A 24,276-nucleotide genomic window follows, 5' to 3' on the forward strand; every position below is an offset into this window, starting at 1 on the left:
GGTGGAAAATCTTGATTTGTATGGTCATTCAAATTGTTTAAACAAATGGTGTATGTGTATCATCGGTCCAGACTTAGAGTACCTGTCTGTCAAGTCTTATCTGGTGCTTTCCAAAATGTTCTGCCTGTATGTATAGTTTCAAACCCCTTAGGCCTAATCTATTAAAACATGTGTGAACCGGCTCTGTGAGCTAGTAGACTCAGAGTTTAGTGTCACATGAATTGTGATGGACCACCCCTCCCTTCCCCTCAATATTGAGGGAGTGTTAGCCATTTTGTTGAAACACGCAAGCTTGAAGATAGGTAACCCCCCCCCCCCCCCCCCCCCCCCCGACTGATGCTCCTTGATCCCCCCATCATCCCCCACCCCACACCTCAACACCCACATGCACTTGTCCCACATTCCCTGACTGAATTGTGATTTCAGGGTCACTGGTGATGTGCTAGTCTCCATTTCACCAGAGTTTAACCCACCCCTCTAAGTCAAGAGGTCATTGGCACTTCACAAAAGGTAGTCCTCCCCCAGCATCTCTGTTACTTAGCCTTTGGTTTGTATTGGCTCCATGCTGCTCTTTGCTTTTCTTTTCTTACCAGCCATATAGCTAGCTCCTCAGAATAAATCTACACTTGTGAACCTAACGTTTCCTAATACATTGCCGTTTCATGTTGAGAAGTGGAGTTTGGTCAACCCACAGTCAACCATTCCACTTCAGTCTGGTGCCCTGACAAGTAGCCATAGCCGCGGTAAGTAGGGGTGCTAAGGGTGTCGGAGATTTGAACGTGGCATCAGATTGTAACTATGGTAGTTCAGGGTTGCCAGCTCAGACCCCATTTCCAGGGGTTTTATTTTTATTTTGCGTATAAACTTCTCCTGTGTTTGCCCCCCATTTATTGATAAATCCCCCATCATAGAATATTTCCTCAATCATATCCCCAATGATACCTTCCCCCATTTCCACCACCCATGGACATGAAAACCCTCAACAAATTAAATTAACCCCCCCACAAAGCCCCTTAAAATGGTTTCATCACTGTTTAGCTTCCACTCTACAGCTAGGCTAGGCAGTAGGCTTGCATTTGGGGTGATGATCTGTGAGATAACATTTTATTTACTTTGTGATTTGTCAAAAACGGTAAACAACTTGTCAAGTCATGTGTTCCGGTTCTTGTATACACTGTAAAAAATGCATTGAAGATTTGTAATATGCTGAAAAGTGGACAAACTAAGTTCATATTTTTCAGGCAATGGGTGCAGCCATTGACTTATTTGTGTTTTCTAGTGAATGGCATTCTGGAATTAGGGAGTTTTCGCTTGTCAAACATGAACAAACATGGCTGCCATCTTAAAGAATTTAGCTCCTGTTAGCTTACCTGACACATCTCTTTTCTAAACAATATTACATTTCTCCCTTGTGCTCACCAGAGATGAGATACATTGGGAACAAGTCTAGCTGTTAGGTCGCTAAATTATGTTTTTTTTTTTTTGTCAGGGCAACCTGTTATTTAGACTGGTTTATGGAATGAATTTGGCTGTATTCCGTGTGATGTTTGGATGATGAAGTTTGCATTTATCTTTTACAATAAAAGGTAAAATTGAGGAATAAAGTTGTGAAGACCTTTATTTCCCAGCAGTACAAAACATTGTTAAGAATGATGCTTTTCAGACAACAATGCTGTTTAGATGTGTTTGTTGCATCATACGTTCTGTTGTTACTGTTCCAATCACATATTTGCGATGGTACGCTGCAGGAACCCCTTAACAATGATCACAAATATGTGATTGTACGCTTCAAAGGGTTAAAAAATATATATGAATAATATTATTAATTCACAAAAGATGCAGAATAGCTGCTTTGGCAAAAAATATAGTTGTACAATTAAGAACAGAATCTTGCAGGATTCAATAGTTGGTATTGTAAGAGTTGTTGCCCTGTCCCTTTCTCTGTGATCATCATTCTAATGGAATCCAGAAAGAACAAAACCCTGTCCTCAAACATTTATATCAAAAGGTGCAAAGTTATGGGCTAAGATACAAAACATCCACATCAAATTAAATGTTTCTTGATCAAATAACATGGACAACAATCAGTTTTTGAGCAGAATTAATTGACCATCCTTATAAACCACTTAATGTAAATGTACATCACTGTATTGTACATAGGCTGGTCATCTAGGTTTGTACCTGTAGACTTTCCATCACCATGAAGAAAAATAATGCACAATACAGTAATTGATTGAGTATATTGAGACATCAAGTGGTTTGTGAAGATGTGATGTGATGATGTGGCTCTGTTGGTAGAGCATGGTGCTTGCAGCACTAGTGTTGTGGGTTTGATTCCCATGGGGCGCTACAGAGGGTAACGCGTACGGCCTAGTACATCACTGGGGCCAAGCTTCCTGCCATCCAGGACCTATATAATAGGCGGTGTCAGAGCAAAGCCCATAAAATTGTCAGAGACTCCAGTCACCCAAGTCATAGACTGTTTTCTCTGCTACCGCACACCAAGCGGTACCGGAGTGCCAAGTCTAGGACCTAAAGGCTCCTTAACAGCTTCTACCCCCAAGCCATAAGACTGCTGAACAATTAATCAAATGGCCACTGGACTATTTACGTTGACCCCCCCCCTCCCCCCATTTGTTTTGTACACTGCTGCTACTCCTGTTTATTATTTATGCATAGTCACTTCACCACTACCTACATGTACAAATTACCTCAATTTACCTGTACCCTGCACACTGACCTGGTACCCCCTGTATATAGTCTCATTATTGTTATGTTATTGTGTTAGGTAAATATTATATATAACTCTTCTTGAACTGCACTGTTGGTTAAGGGCTTGTAAGTAAGCATTTCACAGTAAGGTCTACACAGCACATGTGACAAATACAGTTTTGATTTGTAAAGATAATCAACAACCTCAAGTTACAAATACTGTCAAACACTCAAATACAAGAAAGTGGTGCACTGGGCCTTTACTAGTCCTTTATTAGCAGACTGATACAGACTTCTGTATGGGATATAGATATATCCCTTGGCAATAAAAATTTTTCCCAGCTTTGTCACTTGCAGACCCCCCCATCACCAAACTAGTTCCCGCTGCTATGCAAATAGCCTAATGGTTTGTGTTAAAAATAATAATAAAACATATTCATAATAAAGTTACAAAACGACTGTTGCAACTGAGTTACATGGAATTATCACTATTTCTAATGAATTAATGAAATCAATAAATCAATGAATGCAGGCTATTTCCTTTAAAAAAAATCATATCAACTCCGTTAAATAGAGCTCGTGCATTATGGTCTGTGGGAGGCGCACGCTTCTCATACACGTTCCCTCCTCTCGCTCACGGTTCATCTCCGAGTAGCAAACGAACAGCCTCACCGGAGATACCGAAAAGAAAGGAGTGAGGATAAACGGGGACCGGACAACACAACAACTCCCAGCATGAAACAAATGTGAAACCGTCACGGGACTATCTTTCCCAAGAAGCATACATTCGATTTTTATTGTCTTCATCGAGATTTGTGAGGTTGGTGAAATATGGAAACGGCTGTTTCAAGAGGCTTATTGCTCGCTCAGCTCTTGATCGTCTGTCAATTAGGTAAGAACTTGAGTTTAATTTAGTTTTTCCCATTATTAATTATTATTATATTATATCATTATACATTTTTTTTAAAGCTTTTTATTAGAATTTTTTTTCACTTGATGGTTACTGTTGATTCTGTGAAGGTAGCCTACCTGTTTCTCTCCGAGAATGCAATGCGCGTGAAGTTCAGGTTCAAATGAACTCGGTTCGCTTCACTAGCCTACTTTGTACACCATCATTTTATGTTTCATGGATTATTTTGCTGATTTGATTTATAAACCTGAAGATAATAATCGTCTTTCGGTCTATTTCAATTATCTCGAATGATTATGCACAAGCGTTGTGCGTCTTTGGAGAAGTAGGCTCTATGTTATTTAACATCATGTTGAAGTGGCAACAGAATGCGGTTATAAATGTAATGTAAGACTTGTCATAAATGATGCATTACACCTTTATAATGTCTTATTATCATCTCATATCTCATAATGACTAAATTCGAAAATACACAACGTATTGTAAGCCTTATTAAAAGACAGTCGTGTGCTTATAGATAATTGGTGTTAGTGATATTTGTTGTGCAACCGTAGGACACAGACTATTGTGAGAAGAGCACAGAGGAACATCTAAAGACTATCACTTTGGAGTAGCTACGCAAAGAAAGTTAAAACATTCAACATTGTTTCTATGTTGTGTATGAAGGGGCCAAGTGTAAAGAATCCCATCTGAATGTGCATTCCCATTAATCGGGTGTCTCGTATTTATTTGGTCCGTAAATATAACGTTAGTGGAGCATGAAAAGGGTGGTTTCGCCACGGCTGTCGAACTATGTAATTAGTAAGTAAAACGCTATTATTTTTGGAAAGGGGGGCTAGTAGTGATTGGTCGATAGGTGCTACTGAAATGAATGGTATGGCAGTCTCAAGCTGCCTGAAAACCAGTGCTACTGCTACTCCAGCAAAGCCATGCAGAGCCATTAACCACCAGCGTTTTAGGGCTAATGTTTTAGGTTACATTCCACAACTGTATTTCTCTCCTGACATTCACCTAAGGCTATCCTGAAAAGTTCAAACAGATAGCCTTTGGTTACACTTTATTTGAAGCCTATGGTACTGTAGGTAGCCTATAAATAATGTGCTATTGATGTGTTATAAGTACGTTTAATTGCACATATTTTGATAGTTATCTTGTGATTTTGACCAAATTCTAATAGGTCTATAAATGGGGTTGCTGTTACAGCCACCATTGGTTACAGGACAATACAGGCAAATATTTGAATAAACTGATCATTTACATATCCCCTCAGAACTGAGTGAAAGGAGTGTTTTCTTAATTCGCACAGTTGGTCTTAGCCGTTCAGCATCAATATGGCACACACGTACAGTGCAAAAGTGTCAAGGAGGAGACTGATATGCTTGGTTTAATCTTTTGGGTGAGGCATTAGACAAAGACTTGAAAAAAGCTTGCTAAAGCTAGTTTGCTTAAGAGCTAAAAGCCTTTTGTGACAGGCCTTGTGAACTGGGATATCAAATGTGTTGGTACATGCTGAATGCTTTACCACATGCACCCCACCGCCACCACTCCCCTCCTCTTCTCCCTTCTTTTTGCCCCTTTCAGCAGAGTGCTTTAAATGACGCTTTGATGAAACGTGGAGCACAAAGGAAACGGTCGTTTGTTGGGAAGGCAGCATAGGGATTGATGGCAGAAAAAAGACACAAAGTGAATGAATGCAACACAGACTCTGCACCATCTGTCTTCCCAATGTGGTGGGCTATAGATGGGGCATTTACACTGGGGCATCATCCACAGTGCCCCGCTCTCTCTCGGATGAGGAAGTCTCTGTGCCTGTTATTTTGGAGCAGGGTGGTCGTGACTCGTGACAGATGGCAGTCATAGTTTGTCACTCAGTCATTCAGGTGGATGCTTGGTTGGTGGGCTTCCAGATTCCATACCCCTGTGCTCATGCCTCTAGGAAGTCCACCTTAGAGGGGTGTGTCACAAGCTGTTGGTCCAATGCTTAATCCAGTTTCAGATTTGGCTTACTGGCATGAGGACAGTGTGCCAGTTCATAACTTCATGTTGCCCATGCAGCTGTTATCACAGTGAGGAACACAATAAACTACACTTGCAGAGTACACAGCTCAATAGTTTAGTTGCATAGAGTGTATTTGCATAATCTGAAATGACTGTGTGAGTCAAACATTGTCTACTTTAGTCTGAGTTTAGCTGTTGTTAACTGTGCAAAATCACACTTATTACCAACAGTAATTGAAACTCAGCTTCTCAGCTCCTTTGATGCGAAGACGAAAAGCTTTTTCTCCATGCCACCTCTCCCTTGTACTTTCTGCCCCCTCTCTACACGTTCTTCTCATTTCCTCTCCTACCTTCTCCCATTCTTCTTTCTCCTTCTCTCCCTCTTTCTCTGAGGAAGCTGCGGGACACCTTACCCAGAGCAGCTTGGCACACTGGTCCTCTTAGCCATCCAAGCAGGGTTGCTGGTAAAAAGCAGAGCAGATTTACAATCGGCGGCAGGAGGGGTATTTGATGACCAGATTAGTCGGTATTAGGCTCAACAGCATTCACTCAAGTTTGCACAGGGGCCACACTGAATCCTCTGAGTCGCCCCTCTCTCTCTCCCCGGCCATGGCTGAATAGGACTATGGTTACGTGGTGGTACAGACCAGCCAAGCCTCCATAGCGGAGCCCAGGACACTGGTTCTCCTCCATATCCTCCGTCTTCCCAAGGCCTCCCCCGTGAATTATGCTGTCAGAAGAGAGATTTGTTTTGTGTGGGTGGGTGGGGGAGAAGCTGGCAGAGGGCGACGGTGTTCGATGGTGTTCAGCGGTGCGCAGCGACACAGCAAGGGGGGACCATTGTAAGCGTGACGCTAGATCGAGCACCAATTTGTCCCAGCGGCAGTGGTGGCGCTGGAGCAGGAGGCTCTCACGCTGCGAGACTGGAGGGGATGTGTGAGAGCGCAGCGTGTTGCGACCGTCACAGGAGTGTCATGGCAATGCTCCGACGCTCTGGCTCCCAGGCTCCCCCTTCTTGACACCTCAGCGGTGCCCCCAAGCTAGGAGAGCGATGGAGTTGAGGCTTCAACTACACTCGTAATGTCATTAGTTTTGTTCCAGACCTTTTCCCCTTTTCATGCTCACTCTTCACTGTCTTTATTTTACACTTTCACATGCATTCTTCTCTTCTCCTTTTTGTCCCATATATTTGTTAAACTTTTTCTCTCCCTCATCAATCTGTAATTTTCTCTCTTCTTTTCTAATTTCTCCTCCTCATCATTTTTTCCTTCCTGTCTCATTCTCCTCTCACTCCCCCAATCTCACCCCCTGTTCGTCCTCTTCTTGTCTCCCTCCCACCATCTCTACCCGCTACCTATTCTCCTTCTCCTCGTTTGTCTCACAGACAACCAGGTTCTGCTGGTGTCTTCATGGCGTTCTGCCAGCCGGGTCCTTGATGCCCACCACTGGCTGCTTAATGGATGACAGGGCAGATCCGGGTGGCCCGTCTTGCAACTGAAAGAGGGCTTCTCACACCGGGGCCATTGGGGAGAACAAGAGGAGCCCCATAGAGTGGCTGGTAGAGAGCCATTGATTTCTCCCCCTCTTCTTCTCTTCAGCTGCCTGTTAGTGTGTGGTCTCTTAACTGTCCTGTATATCGATGGCTGTTGTCCTGACACTGAATGCAAATCCCCAAGTGACTAAGATAAAGGCCAGCTAGCTTGTGTGAACAACACTGTTGGTCAAGGTGCATTTTGCTCGGGGGGATTGTGGGTGTATCCCCCCCTTTTCTTTTTTAATCTTTCTTTTAGTTCTAATTTACAATGGGACACAAGTAATGGAATTTGTAAATGTGTTGGGACATGACTGCACATAACACTCCCCAAAAGGCCCATGCTCTTTTCATGTATATTAAATATCAGTAAAGTACAAATTAAATGTAATTGCTTACAGGAGTAACATTTTGCAACAAAATTGAACTTGACATAGAATGCAGTCTAGGCACTGACAGAACTATTAAAAATGTGTGTAGCATGACATGCCTGTGTAGTTACGCAAATAACAATAACTGGGACTTTGAACAACTTAAGAATCTTTTGGCAGTGCTAAGCCTAAGGCTGTACAGGCAAATATTTTACTCAAGCCAAGCTTCAAGTTGGTCAAATTTTTAAATGTATTTCTTTATAGGCCGTGGCTGCAAATACAGAGTTTTTACCTCCACCCGCTCATTTGGAAATCAAATCAAATGTATTTATAAAGCCCTTTTTACATCAGCAAATGTCACATAGTACTTTTACTATCACATCTGCTCCCGCTCCCCCTCTCTGACGCTCAAGGGCCAGGCTGAGGGCCATGCTGCCCTTCATTACGCACACCTGTCACCATCATTATGCGCAGCTGCGCAATATTGGACTCACCTGGACTCCATGACTTTATTGATTACCCCTTCTATATCTGTCTGCTCCTCAGTTTGTTCCCTGTGTCAGCATTGATGTCGTTATTTTTCCCCTGTCCAGACACTGTTCCTGTTCTGTTTAATGTCCGTTATTTATTAAATGTTCACTCCCTGTACTTGTTTCTCGTCTCCAGCGTCGATCCTCACAGAATGCTGACACCACTAAAGGAAGCATCAGGGAGTTTTTGTTTTTTGTTTTGGTTGGTGATGTTGGGTCCGGGTGCCGTCGCCGATGGAACCGGGGGTGCCTCAGCTAGCTCGTCGGGCTTCCATGCCTTAGCTGGCTCAAGAGGTCTTCTTGTCTCGGTTGGCTTGGCAGGCGCTCACCCCATGTCATGCTTCAGCCGGCCCATCAGGCTCCCATGCTTCAGCCGGTTCATCAGGCTTTCATGCCTCAGCCGGATCGTCAGGGTCCCATGCCTCAGCCGGCTTGCCAGGATCCCACGCCTCAGCCGGTTCTTTGGGCTTCTATGACTCAGCCAGCATATCCAGCGCCCATGTCTCGGCCAGCCCGTTAGGCTCGCCCAGGTGGGACGCCAGGTGGCGCCCCTAGAAGGGGGGGGTTACTGTCACGCCTGCTACCGCATCCCCTCTCTGGCACTCGAGGGTGCCAGGCTGCCTTTCATTACGCACACCTGTGACCATCATTATACGCAGCTGCGCAATATTGGACTCACCTGGACCCCATTACTTTGTTGATTACCCCCTCTACAGTGGCAAGAAAAAGTATGTGGACCCTTTGGAATTACCTGGACTTCTGCATAAATTGGTCATCAAATTTGATCTTATCTTCATCAAAATGGGGCGGCAGGTAGCCTAGTGGTTAGAGCATTGGACTAGTAACCAAAAGGTTGCAAGATCGGATCCCCGAGCTGACAAGGTAAAAATCTGTCGTTCTGCCCCTGAACAAGGCAGTTAACCCACTGTTCCTAGGCCGTCATTGAAAATAAGAATTTGTCCTTAACTGAATTGCTTGGTTAAAATAAAAAATAAAAAGTCACAACAATAGGCAAACACAGTCTTCTTAAGCTAATACCACACAAGAAAATGATACGTTTTCATGTAGAGGTCGACCGATTAATCGGCATGACCGATTAATTAGGGCCGATTTCAAGGTTTCATAACAATCGGTAATCGGCATTTTTGGACACCGATTACATTGCAATCCACGAGGAGACTGCGTGGCAGGCTGACTACCTGTTACGCGAGTGCAGCAAGGAGCCAAGGTAAGTTGCTAGCTAGCATTAAACTTATCTTATAAAAAAAATCTATCTTAACATAATCACTAGTTAACTACATATGGTTGATGATATTACTAGTTTAGCTAGCTTGTCCTGCGTTGCATGTAATCAATGCGGTGCCTGTTAATTTATCATCGAATCACAGCCTACTTTGCCAAACGGGTGATGATTTAACAAAAGCGCATTCGCGAAAAAAGCACCATCGTTGCACCAATGTACCTAACCATAAACATCAATGCCTTTCTTAAAATCAATACAAAAGTATATATTTTTAAACCTGCATATTTAGTTCAAAGAAATTCATGTTAGCAGGCAATATTAACTAGGGTGTAACGACGGTCGTCAGGAATGGACCAAGGAGCAGCGGGTTGAGTGCTCATAATTAACTTTTTTAATGAAAACACTTATACAAACAAAACAAAACGATGTACGACAAATACAGACTTGACGGCAAACAACAGCAATTCAAGTGACAACCTCCCACAAATTACAAACACAAACACACCCTAATATATAGGACTCTCAATCAAAGGCAACTAGACAACACCTGCCTTCAATTGAGAGTCCACACCCCAATTAACTAAACATAGAAACAGACTAACTAGAAAGAACATAGACTAACAGAGCAGTGACCAAAAAACCCCGGAATACATAAATCAACTACCCTCTCATAATACACACACCCCGAACCACATAAACCAAATACCCTCTGCCATGTCCTGACCAGCCTACACTACCAAAATAACCCTCAAACTGGTCAGAACGTGACATTACCCCCCCCCAAAGGTGCAGACCCCGGATGCACCTCACACACAAAAAAAACCACAACAAATAACCCCCAAAACACTAATAAATCCCCAACAGTACATGGGAGGGAAGGGAGGGTGGCCACCATCACCGACGGTGCTCCTGCAACACCCCCCCCCCTAACCCCAATACTCCCCCCTCAGGAGGTGGCTCAAGAGCCGGACGCAGACCCCACTCCACCCCTGGCTCACTCCCCTCATAAACTGTCTCTACAGTGATGTCCCTCTCTGTCGACCCCGGACTGTAGGGTGACTCTAGGAGCTCTGGACTGTAGGGTGACTCTAGGAGCTCTGGACTGTAGGGTGACTCTAGGAGCTCTGGACTGTAGGAAGACTCTAGGAGCTCTGGACTGTAGACATACTCACTTGGTTCTGGACTGTAGCCAGACTCACTCGGCTCTGAACAGTGGGCCGTCTCACCTGGTTCCGAACAGTGGCTGTCTCTCTCCGGGGCACTGTCGCCGGAAGCTCTGGACGAGGCACTGTTGCCGGAAGTTCTGGACGAGGCACTGTTGCCGGAAGTTCTGGACGAGGCACTGTTGCCGGAAGTTCTGGACGAGGCACTGTTGCCGGAAGTTCTGGACTGTAGCCAGACTCACTCGGCTCTGAACAGTGGGCCGTCTCACCTGGTTCCGAACAGTGGGCCGTCTCTCTCCGGGACACTGTCGCCGGAAGCTCTGGACGATGCACTGTTGCCAGAAGTTCTGGACGAGGCACTGTTGCCGGAAGGCCTGGTGCGTGGGGCTGGCTTAGGACGTGCCAGACTAAGGACACGCACCAAATGGCTAGTACGAGGAACATGGACAGGACGTGCTGGACTGGGCTGACGCACTGAAACCTGGTGCGTGGTGCTGGTAATGGAGGTACCATACTGGAGACACGCACCTTAGGGCTAGTGCGTGGAGCGGGAACAAGACGGGTTGGACTGGGCTGACGCACTGGAAGCCTGGTGCGTGGTGCTGGTACTGGATATGCCAGCCTGGAAACACACACCTTAGGGCTAGTGCGTGGAGCGGGAACAGGGTGGGTTGGACTGGGCTGACACACTGGAAGCCTGGTGCGTGGTGCTGGTACTGGATATGCCAGCTTGGAAACACATACCTTAGGGCTAGTGCGTGGAGCGGGAACAGGACGGATTGGACTGGGATGACGCACTGGAAGCCTGGTGCGTGGTGCTGGTACTGGATATGCCAGCCTTGAAACACACACCTTAGGGCTAGTGTGTGGAGCGGGAACAGGATATATTGGACCGTGAAGGCGCACTGGCGGTCTCGAGCGCAGTACTGGCTCCACCCTTCGTGGCTGGATGCCCGCTTTCCCCTGACAAATGCGGGGCGCAGGTACTGTGCACACCGGCCTGTGAATACTAGGCCTCAACGCCGTGCACCTCACTCCAACGCACGGGACCTGACTAAGAATAGGCTGCCCCCAATAAACACGGGGATTTCGCTTGCGGCTCAATCCTGGCCCTGCCAAACTACCCGTGTGCCCCCCCCAAATTTTTTATTGGGGCTGCCTCTCCGGTTTAATAGCCAGTCGTGTTCCCCTGTAGCGTTCCCGGTCTTCGCTTCATTTTTTCCATGGGCCCTCTCCGGCCATAATCTGTTCCCATGTCCATTTCTCCCGTTGGTCCAACTCAAATTCCCTTTGCTCCACTAAGTCCCCTGTTGCTCCTTCCTTCGCTGCTTGGTCCGGATTTGGTGGGAGGTTCTGTAACGACGGTCGTCAGGAATGGACCAAGGCGCAGCGGGTTGAGTGCTCATAATTAACTTTTTTAATGAAAACACTTATACAAACAAAACAAAACGATGGACGACAAATACAGACTTGACGGCAAACAAGAGCAATTCAAGTGACAACCTCCCACAAATTACAAACACAAATACACCCTAATATATAGGACTCTCAATCAAAGGCAACTAGACAACACCTGCCTTCAATTGAGAGTCCACACCCCAATTAACTAAACATAGAAACAGACTAACTAGAAAGAACATAGACTAACAGAGCAGTGACCAAAAAACCCTGGAATACATAAATCAACTACCCTCTCATAATACACACACCCCGAACCACATAAACCAAATACCCTCTGCCACGTCCTGACCAGCCTACACTACCAAAATAACCCTCATACTGGTCAGAATGTGACATAGGGAAATTGTGTCACTTCTCTTGTTTTCAGTGCAAGCAGAGTCAGGGTATATGCAGCAGTTTGGGCCGCCTGGCTCGTTGCGAACTGTGTGACGACCATTTCTTCCTAACAAAAACCATAATTCATTTGCTAGAATTTTACATAATTATGACATAACATTGAAGGTTGTGCAATGTAACAGGAATATTTAGACTTAGGGTTGCACCCGTTCGATAAAATACGGAACGGTTCCGTATTTCACTGAAATAATAAACATTTTGTTATCGAAATGATAGTTTCCGGACTTGACCATATTAATGACCTGAAGGCTCGTATTTCTGTGTGTTTATTATATTATAATTAAGTCTATGATTTTATATTTGATAGAGCATTTTGACTGAGCGGTGGTAGACAGCAGCATGCTCGTAAGCATTCATTCAAACAGTACTTCCTGCGTTTGCCAGCAGCTCTTCGCAATGCTTAAAGCACAGCGCTGTCTATGACTTCAAGCCTATCGACTCCCGAGATTAGGCTGGCAATACTATAGTGCCTATAAGAACATCCAATAGTCAAAGTTATATGAAATACAAATGGTATAAAGAGAAATAGTCTTATAATTCCTATAATAACTACAACCTAAAACTTCTTAACTGGGAATATTGAAGACTCATGTTTAAAGGAACCACCAGCTTTCATAGGTGCTCATGTTCTGAGCAAGGAACTTAAACGTTAGCTTTTTTACATGGCACATATTGCACTTTTTTTGTTGTTGCATTATTTAAACCAAATTGAACATGTTTCATTATTTGGTTGAGACTAAATTGATTTTATTTATGTATTATATTAAGTTAAAATAAAAGTGTTAATTCAGTGTTGTTGTAATTGTCATTATTACAAATACAGTTGAAGTCAGAGGTTTACATAAACTTAGATTGGAATCATTAAAACTCGTTTTTCAACCACTCCACAAATTTCTTGTTAACAAACTATAGTTTTGGCAAGTTGGTTAGGACATCTACTTTGTGCATAACACAAGTAATGTTTCGAACAATTGTTTACAGACAGATTATTTCACTTACAATTCACTGTACTCAACCCACTCAAGTTGACTATAGCGAAAAAGCCTGGCACGATGTGACGCACTTCTCCTAGGGATGGCATGGAAGAGCACTAGTAAGTCGTAATAGGGTCAGAGGCAGAGAATCCCAGTGGAGAGAAGGGAGCCGGCCAGGCAGAGACAGCAAAGGCGGTTTGTCACTCCAGTGCCTTGCCGTTCACCGTTGCATCCCTGGGTCAGACTACACTCAATCATAGGACCTACTGAAGAGATGAGTCTTCAATAAAGACTTTAAGGTTGAGACCGAGTTTGCGTCTCGAACATGTATAGGCAGACCATACCATAAAAATGGAGCTCTATAGGAGAAAGCTCTACCTTCAGCTGTTTGCTTAGAAATTCTAGAGACAATAAAGAAGCCTGCGTCTTGTGACCGTAGCATACTTGTAGGTATGTACGGCAGGACCAAATCGGAGAGATAGGTAGGAGCAAGTCAATGTAATAATTTGTAGGTTAGCAGCAAAACATTGAAATCATCCCTAGCCTTAACAGGAAGCCAGTGTAGAGAGGCTAGCACTGAAGTAACATGATACATTTTTGGGGTTCTAGTCAAACTTATATTTAGCCGTATTTAGCTCTGAATGAAGTTGATTTAGTGCTTCATCCTGGTAGCCGGAAAGTAGAGCATTGCAGTAGTCTAATCTAGAAGTGAGGATGGATTAGCTTTTCTGCATAATTTTTTGACAAAAAGTTTCAGATTTTTGTAATGTTAAGCTGCCCTTGAAATATACTTTATATGTTCGTCAAAAGAGAGATCAGGGTCCAGAGTAACGCCGAGGTCCTTCACAGTTTTATTTGAGACAACTGTACAACCATCAAGATTAATTTTCAGATCAAACAGCAGATATCTTTGTTTCTTGGGACCTAGAACTAGCATCTCAGTTTTGTCTGAGTTTAAAACTAAAACATTTCCTGCCATCCACTTCCTTATGTCTGAAACACCTGCTTCCAGGGTAGGCAGTTTTGGGGCTTCACCATGTTTCATCGAAATGTACAGCTGTGTGTTGTCCGCATAGCAGTGAAAGTTGACATTGCCTTTCCGAATGACATCACCAAGAGATAGATTATATAGTGAAAACAATAGTGGTCCTAAAACGGAACCTTGAGGAACACCGAAACTTACAATGGTTTTGTCAGAGGACAAACAGCTTTTTCCAACATTTTTGAGAGGAATGGGAGATTCAATATAGGTTCATATTTTTTATAAAAATGTCTTGGTCAAGGTTTGGCTTTTTCAGGAGAGGCTTTATTACTGCCATTTTTGTGAGTTTGGTACATGTGAAGAGAGATACAGGATTAAAAACTTGAGTGTCTCCATTGATCCTAGGTCCTGGCAGTTCTGTCCAGACTCAGGACAACTGAAATACGCAGATTCAAAGAGGAGTCTGTAATTTGCTTTCTAATGATCATGGTCTTTTCGTCGAAGATGTTCATGAACTCATCACTGCTGAAGTGAAGACCATCCTCTCTTGGGTAATGCTGCTTTTTAGTTAGCTTTGTGGCAGTATCACATTTTGGATTGTTTTTATTCACCTCAATTAGGTTGGAAAAGTAGGCTGATCGAGCAGCAGTGAGGGCTCTTCAATATTGCACGGTACTGTCTTTCCAAGCTAGTCGGTAGAGTTCCAGTTTGGCGAAGCTCCATTTTTGTTCCAATTTTCTGGAAGTTTGCTTCAGGGCTCGGGTATTTTCTGTATACCTGGGAGCTACACCGAACAAAAATATACACGGAACATATTAACATTTTGTTCCATACTCACAAAAAGCTTATTTCTCTCACATTTTGTGCACTCATTTGTTTACATCCCTGTTAGTGAGCATTTCTCCTTTGCCAAGCTAATCCATCCACCTGACAGGTATGGCTTATCAAGAAGCTGATTAAACAGCATAATCATTACACAGATGCACCTTGAGCTGGGGACAATAAAAGTCCACTTTTTCCATGTGAATATTGAAGTCACCAAAAATGTGAATATTATCTCCCATGACTACAAGGTCTAATTGGAATTCAAGGAACTCAGTGAGGAACACTGTATATGGCCCAGGAGGCCTGTAAACAGTAGCTATAAAAAGTGATTGAGTAGGCTGTATAGATTTAATGACAAGATGCTCAAAATACGAAAACGCAGTCATCTGCTGTGTCTCTGCGCACCGTCGTCCTCATCGTAAATGCTAGAAACACCTCTGTCTTTGCGGGATGCTCAGAGTATATGGTCACTAGTGTAACCAGAAGGAGAGTCTTCATTTAACACAGTAAATACATCAGGCTTCAGCCATGTTTCAGTCAGGCCAATCACATCAAGGATATGATCAGTGAGGGATCTAACATTAAGTAGTTATATTTTCAGATGTAAGATATTATCACAATCTCTTTCAATAATGACAGGATTGGAGGAGGTCTTTATTCCAGTGAGATTGCTAACGCAAACACCGCCATGTTTAGTTTTGCCCGACCTAGATCGAGGCACAGACATGGTCTCAATGGGGAAAGCTGAGCTGACTATAATGACTATGCTAGTGGCAGACCCCACTAAGCCGGCAGGCAGGCTAACAGCCTGCTGCCTGGCATGCACCATATCTCATTGTGGAGCTAGAGGAGTTAGAGCCTCTTTCTCAAAGCTACGGATCTGGATCTCTTTTATCAAATTTTTACACATTTTTTCTACGTACCGGATCTTAATTTAATCACCCTGTTGCAGGAGAACTTTCTTGCAATGCATGAAATGTAAATATTGTTGTGTTTTTGAAGTTTAAAAAGGCTTTTGAAGTTTGTAATTTCCACGTTGAAATTTCAGACTTGATTTTCCCTTAAAATGTATTAACCCCTACAAAAATGTCCATTAATTATAATGCACATAATAATGCACATTTCCTGTTTCTGTAGGATTATTTTCCTGCTGTAGCATACTGGCTCAAATTAAGATCCTACATCTGTAGCTGCTGCTTACACCCCACCTCCCTTCATGTTTCTCTCTTTACTCATGATGATGTAGCCTATGTCTCTGCCTCATATTTCTGCCTCATATTTCCGAACAGCTGAAATAAAAACCCTGCAGCGAGTTGAACGAACATTCAAAGGCTATAACCTCTCTTTATTGTAATGGATATTGCAGTTGCACAAGCAGGACAAAGTCCCTACACATTATATTGGAGTAAAAAACTATCTGCGCTTTGTGTGATGATGTAGGCTAATCTTTGTAGTTGCTGCCATATCGTAGCCACTAGCCAGAGTTGCTGAAAAAGAACACTTCTACTTTGACTGCTTGTCTGCCTCCTGTTTTGTTTACAACATGTACAGTTGAAGTCGGAAGTTTATATACGCTTAGGTTGGAGTCATTAAAACTTGTTTTTCAACCACTCCACAAATTTCTTGTTAACAAACTATAGTTTTGGCAAGTCGGTTAGGACATCTACTTTGTGCATGACACAAGTAATGTTTCCAACAATTGTTTACAGACAGATTATTTCACTTATAGTTCACTGTATCACAATTCCAGTGGGGCAGATGTTTACATGCACTTAGTAGACTGTGCCTTGAAACAGCTTGGAAAATTCCAGAAAATGATATCATAGCTTTAGAAGCTTCTGATAGGCTAATTGAACAAATTTGAGTCAATTGGAGGTGTACCTGTGGATGTATTTCAAGGCCTACCTTTAAACTCAGTGCCTCTTTGCTTGACATCTTTGCTTGACATCATGGGAAAATCAAAAGAAATCAGCCAAGACCTCAGAAAAAAATTGTCGACCTCCACAAGTCTGGTTCATCCTTGGGAGCAATTTCCAAACACCTGAAGATACCACGTTCATCTGTACAAACAATAGTATGCAAGTATAAACACCATGGGACCCCTCAGCCATCATACCGCTTAGGAAGGAGATGCATTCTGTCTCCTAGAGATGAACGTACTTTGGTGCGAAAAGTGCAAATCAATCCCAGAACAACAGCAAAGGACCTTGTGAAGATGCTGGAGGAAACAGGTGCAAAAGTATCTATATCCACAGTAATATGAGTCCAAAATCGACATAACCTGAAAGGCCACTCAGCAAGGAAGAAGCCACTGCTCCAAAACCGGCATAAAAATGCCAGAATACGGTTTGCACTGCACATGGGGACAACGATCGTACTTTTTGGAGAAATGTCCTCTGGTCTGATTAAACAAAAATGGAACTGTTTGGCCATAATGACCATCGTTATGTTTAGAGGAAAAAGGGGGCGGTTTGCAAGCCAAAGATCACCATCCCAACCGTGAAGCACGGGGGTGGCAGCATCATGTTGTGGGGGTGCTTTGCTGCAGGAGGGACTGGTGCACTTCACAAAATAGATGGCATCATGAGGCAGGAAAATTATGTGGATATATTGAAGCAACACAACATCTCAAGACATCAGTCAGGAAGTTAAAGCTTGGTCGCAAATTGGTCTTCCAAATGGACAATGACCCCAAGCACACTTCCAAAGTTGTGGCAAAATGGCTTAAGGACAACAAAGTCAAGGTATTGGAGTGGCCATCACAAAGCCCTGACCTCAATCCAATAGAAAATGTGTAGGAAAAACTGAAAAAGCGTGAGCGAGCAAGGAGGCCTACATACCTGACTCAGTTACACCAGCTCTGTCAGGAGGAATGGGCCAAAATTCACCCAATCTACTGTGGGAATCTTGTGGAAGGCTACCTGAAACGTTTGACTGACGTTAAACAATTTAAAGGCAATGCTACAAAATACTAATTGAGTGTATGTAAACTTCTGACCGACTGGGAATGTGATGAAAGAAATAAAAGCTGAAATAAATCATTCTCTCTACTATTATTCTGACATTTCACATACTTAAATTAAAGTGGTGATCCTAACTGATCTAAGACATAGATTTTTTACTATAATTAAATGTCAGGATTTGTGAAAAACTGAGTTTAAATGTATTTGGCTAAGGTGTATGTAAACTTCCAACTTCAAATGTATCCTACTCTGTACCCCACCATGATTCCCAAATGTCTTGATTGGCAGACTAGCCAGGTCTTTGGTGGAGGGTGGCAGCTGGCCCCAGCTGGTGGTGGACACATGGCTGCGGGTGGCCAATGCTAATGCTCCCGTCAGGGGTCCGGAACCATGCCCGGGTACATCTGGAGAGGCCAATCTGTGTTGCTGCCCCGTATCGAAATAGGTTAATGACAGACATGTCATGGCCATTGAAATAGAACTTTCATCCTCTGTGACAGAAATGTATTGGTGATGAATGATACCACTCAATAGTAGGCCATCAGTGGAACCTCAGAAATCTTACTGATAAATCACACCAGAAAAGAAGAGAATATCAGAGACAAAAAGTTGGTTGTCTGCACTAGAGGTCTTCACAGATCCACCTGTACCCGAATACCTGAGACCCGACCCGGGACCTGAGCGGGTACTGTCACAGGTCTGGGTCAGATCTGATATGATTGTCACTCGTCTCAGGTATGTGTAATTATAACTGACTTGTCCGGAAGGACCCTACAGATCCGAGAGACATTTTTATAATTTATGCTGCTGCTCTTGCTTTTCACGAGCGTTGCGCGTGGCAAGTGTAGCGTGTTGTTGTTGTTGGCCAATCATAAGTCATCAAAGTGGCAATAGGCCACTGCCATAAAGCCTCTGTGCAAAAGTTAGGAGATATCTAATCAATGGAAGATGGAATTAAAATGACGTAATTAAAAGTTACAGGAGAAGGATAGGCTACAACGACTGAGAGCCAACAGGTAGGCTGCTACTTAATATTCTGAATGGAGTTGTAACTGTAACTGTATTTGTAACTGTAGGCAGTGCTTGACTTGGGCAGGAGCTTGTCGGAGCTGAGTACCGGCACCTCAAATGTTCTACTGCTTGAACTCCTGTTCCTCTTTAGCTCAAAAGTATTGTGGAGCTCCTACACCTAAATGTAAACAGTACCAGCACCCAAAATGAGTACCGGCACCTATTTCAGTCCAAGTCAAGCACTGACTGTAGGATGAGAAAGCGCATGCACTGCTGTCTCAATTAGCCTAGCTAGGTAAAGTTAGCTAGCTTAAAACCTCTTATGGACAGAGGTTCCGCTAGCGGAACGCCTCACCAATATCCAATGGTAGCGCCTGGCGCGAAATACAAAAAACCTTAAAAATGCTATAATTTCAATTTCTCAAACATATGACTATTTTACAACATTTGAAATATAAGACTCTCCTTTATCTAACCACATTGTCAGATTTCAAAAAGGCTTTACAGCGAAAGCAAAACATTAGATTATGTCAGGAGAGTACCCAGCCAGAAATAATCACACACCCATTTTTCAAGCTAGCATATGTCACAAAAACCAAAACCACAGCTAAATGCAGCACTAACCTTTGATGATCTTCATCAGATGACACTCCTAGGACATTATGTTATACAATACATGCATGCTTTGTTCAATCAAGTTCATATTTATATCAAAAAACAGCTTTTTACATTAGCATGTTTTGTTCAGAACTAGCATACCCACCGAAAACTTCCGGTGAATTTACTAAATTACTCACGATTAACGTTCACAAAATACATAACAATTATTTTAAGAATTATAGATACAGAACTCCTTTATGCAATCGCGGTGTCAGATTTTAAAATAGCTTTTCGGTGAAAGCACATTTTGCAATATTCTGAGTAGATAGCCCGGCCATCACGGCTAGCTAATTTGACACCCACCAAGTTTGGCCCTCACCAAACTCAGATTTACTATAAGAAAAATTGGATTACCTTTGCTGTTCTTCGTCAGAATGCACTCCCAGGACTTCTACTTCAACAACAAATGTTGTTTTGGTTCTAAATAATCCATAGTTATATCCAAATAGCTCCGTTTTGTTCGTGCGTTCAAGTCACTATCCGAAGGGTGACGCGCCGGTGCATTTCGTGACAAAAAGTTTCAAAATATTCCATTACCGTACTTCGAAGCATGTCAAACGCTGTTTAAAATAAATTGTTATGCTATTTTTCTCGTAAAATAGCGATAATATTCCAACCGGGCGACGATGTATTCGTTCAAACACTGAAAGAAAAAAATTGAGTCGTCTCGTGGACGTGCGCCACAGTGTCATTGTTCCCAGAAGGACCACTCACAAAAAACCCTGCTGTTTTTCGCCCAGAGACTGCAGAGCTCTCATTCCACTTTCTGGCGCCTTCCTAGAGCCAATGAAAGCCTTAGAAAATGTCACGTTACAGCAGAGATGCTGTATTTTTGATAGAGATGCCCTAGAAGGACAAGAAATGGTCAGACAGGGCACTTCCTTTATAGAATCTTCTCAGGTTTTGGCCTGCCATATGAGTTCTGTTATACTCACAGACACTATTCAAACAGTTTTAGAAACTTTAGATTGTTTTCTATCCAAATCTACTAATTATATGCATATTCTAGTTTCTGGGCAGGAGTAGTAACCAGATTAAATCGGGTACGTTTTTTATCCGGCCGTGAAAATACTGCCCCCTATCCCAAACAGGTTAACTAGCTAGCTTCTCACGATTTGATGCAGTCAAGACAGGTACTATGTAATCACAGTTAACGTATCAATCAAAATGGCTACAGACGTACATCCCCCAAGCCACCATGGAAATACTGGGTGATTGTTAATGAGTTGGGAATTTTGCTCACTCTGACCTTGATGGATGGTCAAGGGACAGCCACAGTGGATTAATCTACATGAAAAGCAATTAGTGCGTAGGCTAACTCCTAAGCCCTGCTTAGTGGTTCCTACTGAGCTCCATCAGGTTGGTGGTTTATGATATTGTGTCATCTTCTTTATGTGACCCCGCTAACAATGAAAAATGTGGGAGGACTTTTGTTCGTTAGAGATGTTCCAATACAAGAATCCTTGCGCTTCATGACGTAAAAATCAAATGCTACTTGCTCATAAAGACGGATATGGCACGGAGACTAAAGGATCACTCAGTACTGAGAAATATGGTTGTGTTGGAGGCCAGAGAGAGTGTTCAGAGAGATTAAAGAGGATGAGTTGGCCCAGAGCTTGGAGCAAGCAGCATGTTGTAGCCCTGCGATATCCTCTCTGGTCTGTTGGTCATCTGTGTCGGTCCATGTTTCCACCATCAGGCTACAAGGAGAAAAGGTGTTTCTGGGAAGTAGAGCACAGTCACGCTCGGATGAGGCTGACTGCGTCCGGCTGTGCAACCTCGTGTCCAGCATGTTCAGTGGAAGGTAGGGAACTCAGTGGGAGTGCTGTAATTTCCCTTCAAAGCCTTTGTGTCAGTTGTCAGTATCATCCATTGTCACTGCTTACAATAACACAACTCAGAGAAGGAGACATTAATTGCTCTTAGTGAGAGCATTTATTTGAACTTCTATTTCTGGTATTTCTTTGAGAGCGTTTATATTGTCATAATTGCGTCATGGTTTTAGCAATCACAATTCATCCTATGATCGGGTGCTTCCTTGAACTTACCCATAAAATATATTTCTCCTTCCCTCCTATAAAGAAATCCAATCAGCTTATCAGAAATACCATGAAAGCAAGCAGCGGAGTCCTCCTACAACCATTCACACACCCTCCCAGCCACCCACACCCCCGGGACAATGTGGAGACAATGTTGGCAGAAAATGCACCCATCCGGCTCAGATGTGGTTTAGTTGCTCTTCTATTTCTGTTGTTGGTCAGGCTCCATGTGACCAATTAGATTAGATCTATGTCTAGACGAGCCAATGCCAAAATAGCCTCACCAGGCTCCATGATCAGAACGAATCCTTTATGCATTTGGAAATCTGGTTAAAACGATTTGCCACAGATGCCGAAAGCATCTCTTCTGTGGAATAGGACAGCCTCATCAACTTTTTATCTCTGCCATTGGTCCCGGTGGAATTGGGAAGATAGTTTCGGTCTTGTCAACTGCATTTTATAGAGGCAATTTTGTGTGTGTGTGTGTACGTGTGTGTGTGTGTGTATGCGCGTGCGTGTGTTTGTGTGTTGGTGAAGCATATTTAATTTCATTGAACATCAATGACGTCCCCTCCTCACTAATTTACTTAGCTGTATGCTTAGCTTTCAACTCCTATTTAAGTCTTCGTCACAGGCATGTTACTTGGTGAATAATGACAGGGGTCCTCCTAACAAGCATGATCTCAACCTTTTTCATAAGAATGATGACAAATTAGCCTAGAAGCTGTCGTTACTCATGTTCCCTTCATTTTTATTAACGTGACAGGCATCTAATCAAGTTGACCGGACAGGAACGTGAAAGCTGGTAGCTCTAATTGGTGAGAGCTTCAAGGTGAGGGGACAGGAAACAATCACAGAATGGTGGGTGTGAATACTTTCATTATTGGCAGAGTACCACATGGAGACCGAATGCACACCGTTCTTCCTGAAGGAGCAATTTGCCAAATACACTGATGTCATGTAGCCATAGCAAATACATTTTAAAATGCTTTCAAATGGCTCTTGGTCCATAAATCACAGTCTGTATATAATCCTTAATGGTATTTTCTATAGACGCTCCCACACTTCAATGTATGCTAGTGCGTTTTACCCAAAGTAGATTTTTTTTGTTCTTATAAATAAGTCCTCTGAGATCATTATGATGGAACTCTCCCCTTTTGATTCCAGTAAATCTCTCTCTTTTCCTCCAAACAAGCTGGGTTAAGTGATATCTTGTTTAAAACATTCACTGTCCCGCTCTAGAGACATTAGAGACGTTTGAGCGAGGAACTAAATGACAAAGCGGGAGAAAAAGAAATAGACTTCAGGAAGACTGTCTGAATGACACAACACAATCATTTTTCTCACACCACCCAGAGAGTGATCGAGACAGAGATGCAGATTGCAAGATCGGATTTCTCTGTGGTGTGAAATGATACAGTACATCCTAACCAAGACAGACAGTGAGAGGAAACAGGCAGAATCTGTGGCCATGGCAATGTGTGGGAGACCGGGGGAAGTCACTGTGCCTGTAGGTCATAATGAGGTCCACTTGTTTTCCAGGGAGTCGGGCCCCACATATCCTGCATGCTGATTTGCTCTGGCCAGATGACCTCAAGAGCTAGATCAGCTGCTCGGAATATGGCTGGCGACTGGACCAGGCCCTCCTTATCCTATTGCAGTTCAGTTGCAGGGGAACGTTAGGATGACACATTAGAAACGCTGGATAAACAAACATCCCTGCACTGTGTGTTTGGCCCGAGTCCAGGGAGGATAATGATGGAAACCTTAAACGGCTGGAGCCATTAGACAGAGTCCACAATCAGACAGACTCTCTGGATGGGTCATTATGTACAGGAAGGAGCGTACGCATGCACGGACGCTCGCACTAATGCACACACACAGAGATACTATATTTCTTTCCCTCATTTGTTCTTTATCACATGCACACATACTCCTAATTGTACGCATGTATAGTGATGGGGAAATTATTGATAAAGTTACGTATTGGGATATTATTTTTGACAATATATCGTATCGTTTTGACAATATCGCAATGTTATTTTTGAGCTAGTTGGCTGTACCTGCTCCAAAACGGCAGTATTTTTTTAATAGGGAGACAATTTGTTTTCCGCACTTTTTTTCCCATGACTGATCCAAACTCGTTTTCTCATGGCTCTCTCGTATCCTTCTGCAGCAGACATATGGTGAGCAATATGTTTGGAACATCGAATCGCAATAAAATCCCAGTATCGCATCGCAGTACATCTAGAATCGTGAGAATTGCAATACGTATCGTATCGGCACCTGACTATCGTGATAATATTGTATCGTGAGGTCCCTGGCAATTCCCAGCCCTACGCACTTAGCACAGATACACATGCAGGTACACACACACACACACACTTTGGGCCACTCAGTCTTATCACCCCAGTACAGGGGACCTGGTGTTGGAGAATACAGGCCGGACAGATCAGAATGCAACGAAAAGTGTGACCACACACTTACACTCCAACTCATTTCACACT

At 43.2% G+C, this 24,276-nt stretch overlaps 1 protein-coding gene across 7 annotated transcripts in view; it reads left to right on the forward strand.

Moving 5' to 3' along the window:
• Positions 1–3,303: 3,303 nt before the first annotated feature.
• The window catches only part of LOC115197020 (receptor-type tyrosine-protein phosphatase zeta), a 72,832-nt gene continuing 51,859 nt past the window's right edge, over positions 3,304–24,276 (forward strand). For 2 of the 7 annotated variants that reach the window (XM_029758141.1, XM_029758142.1), the window contains exon 1: positions 3,308–3,604. In XM_029758141.1, the coding sequence (XP_029614001.1) occupies positions 3,544–3,604 (61 nt within the window). In that variant the 5' untranslated portion in view covers positions 3,308–3,543. Of the gene's footprint in view, positions 3,605–24,276 lie in introns of all 7 variants that reach the window. The other 5 variants (XM_029758144.1, XM_029758145.1, XR_003878951.1 and 2 more) reach the window with 4 other exon arrangements.

This window comes from Salmo trutta, chromosome 7 (assembly GCF_901001165.1).
Source record: "Salmo trutta chromosome 7, fSalTru1.1, whole genome shotgun sequence".
Lineage (NCBI taxonomy): Eukaryota > Metazoa > Chordata > Actinopteri > Salmoniformes > Salmonidae > Salmo > Salmo trutta.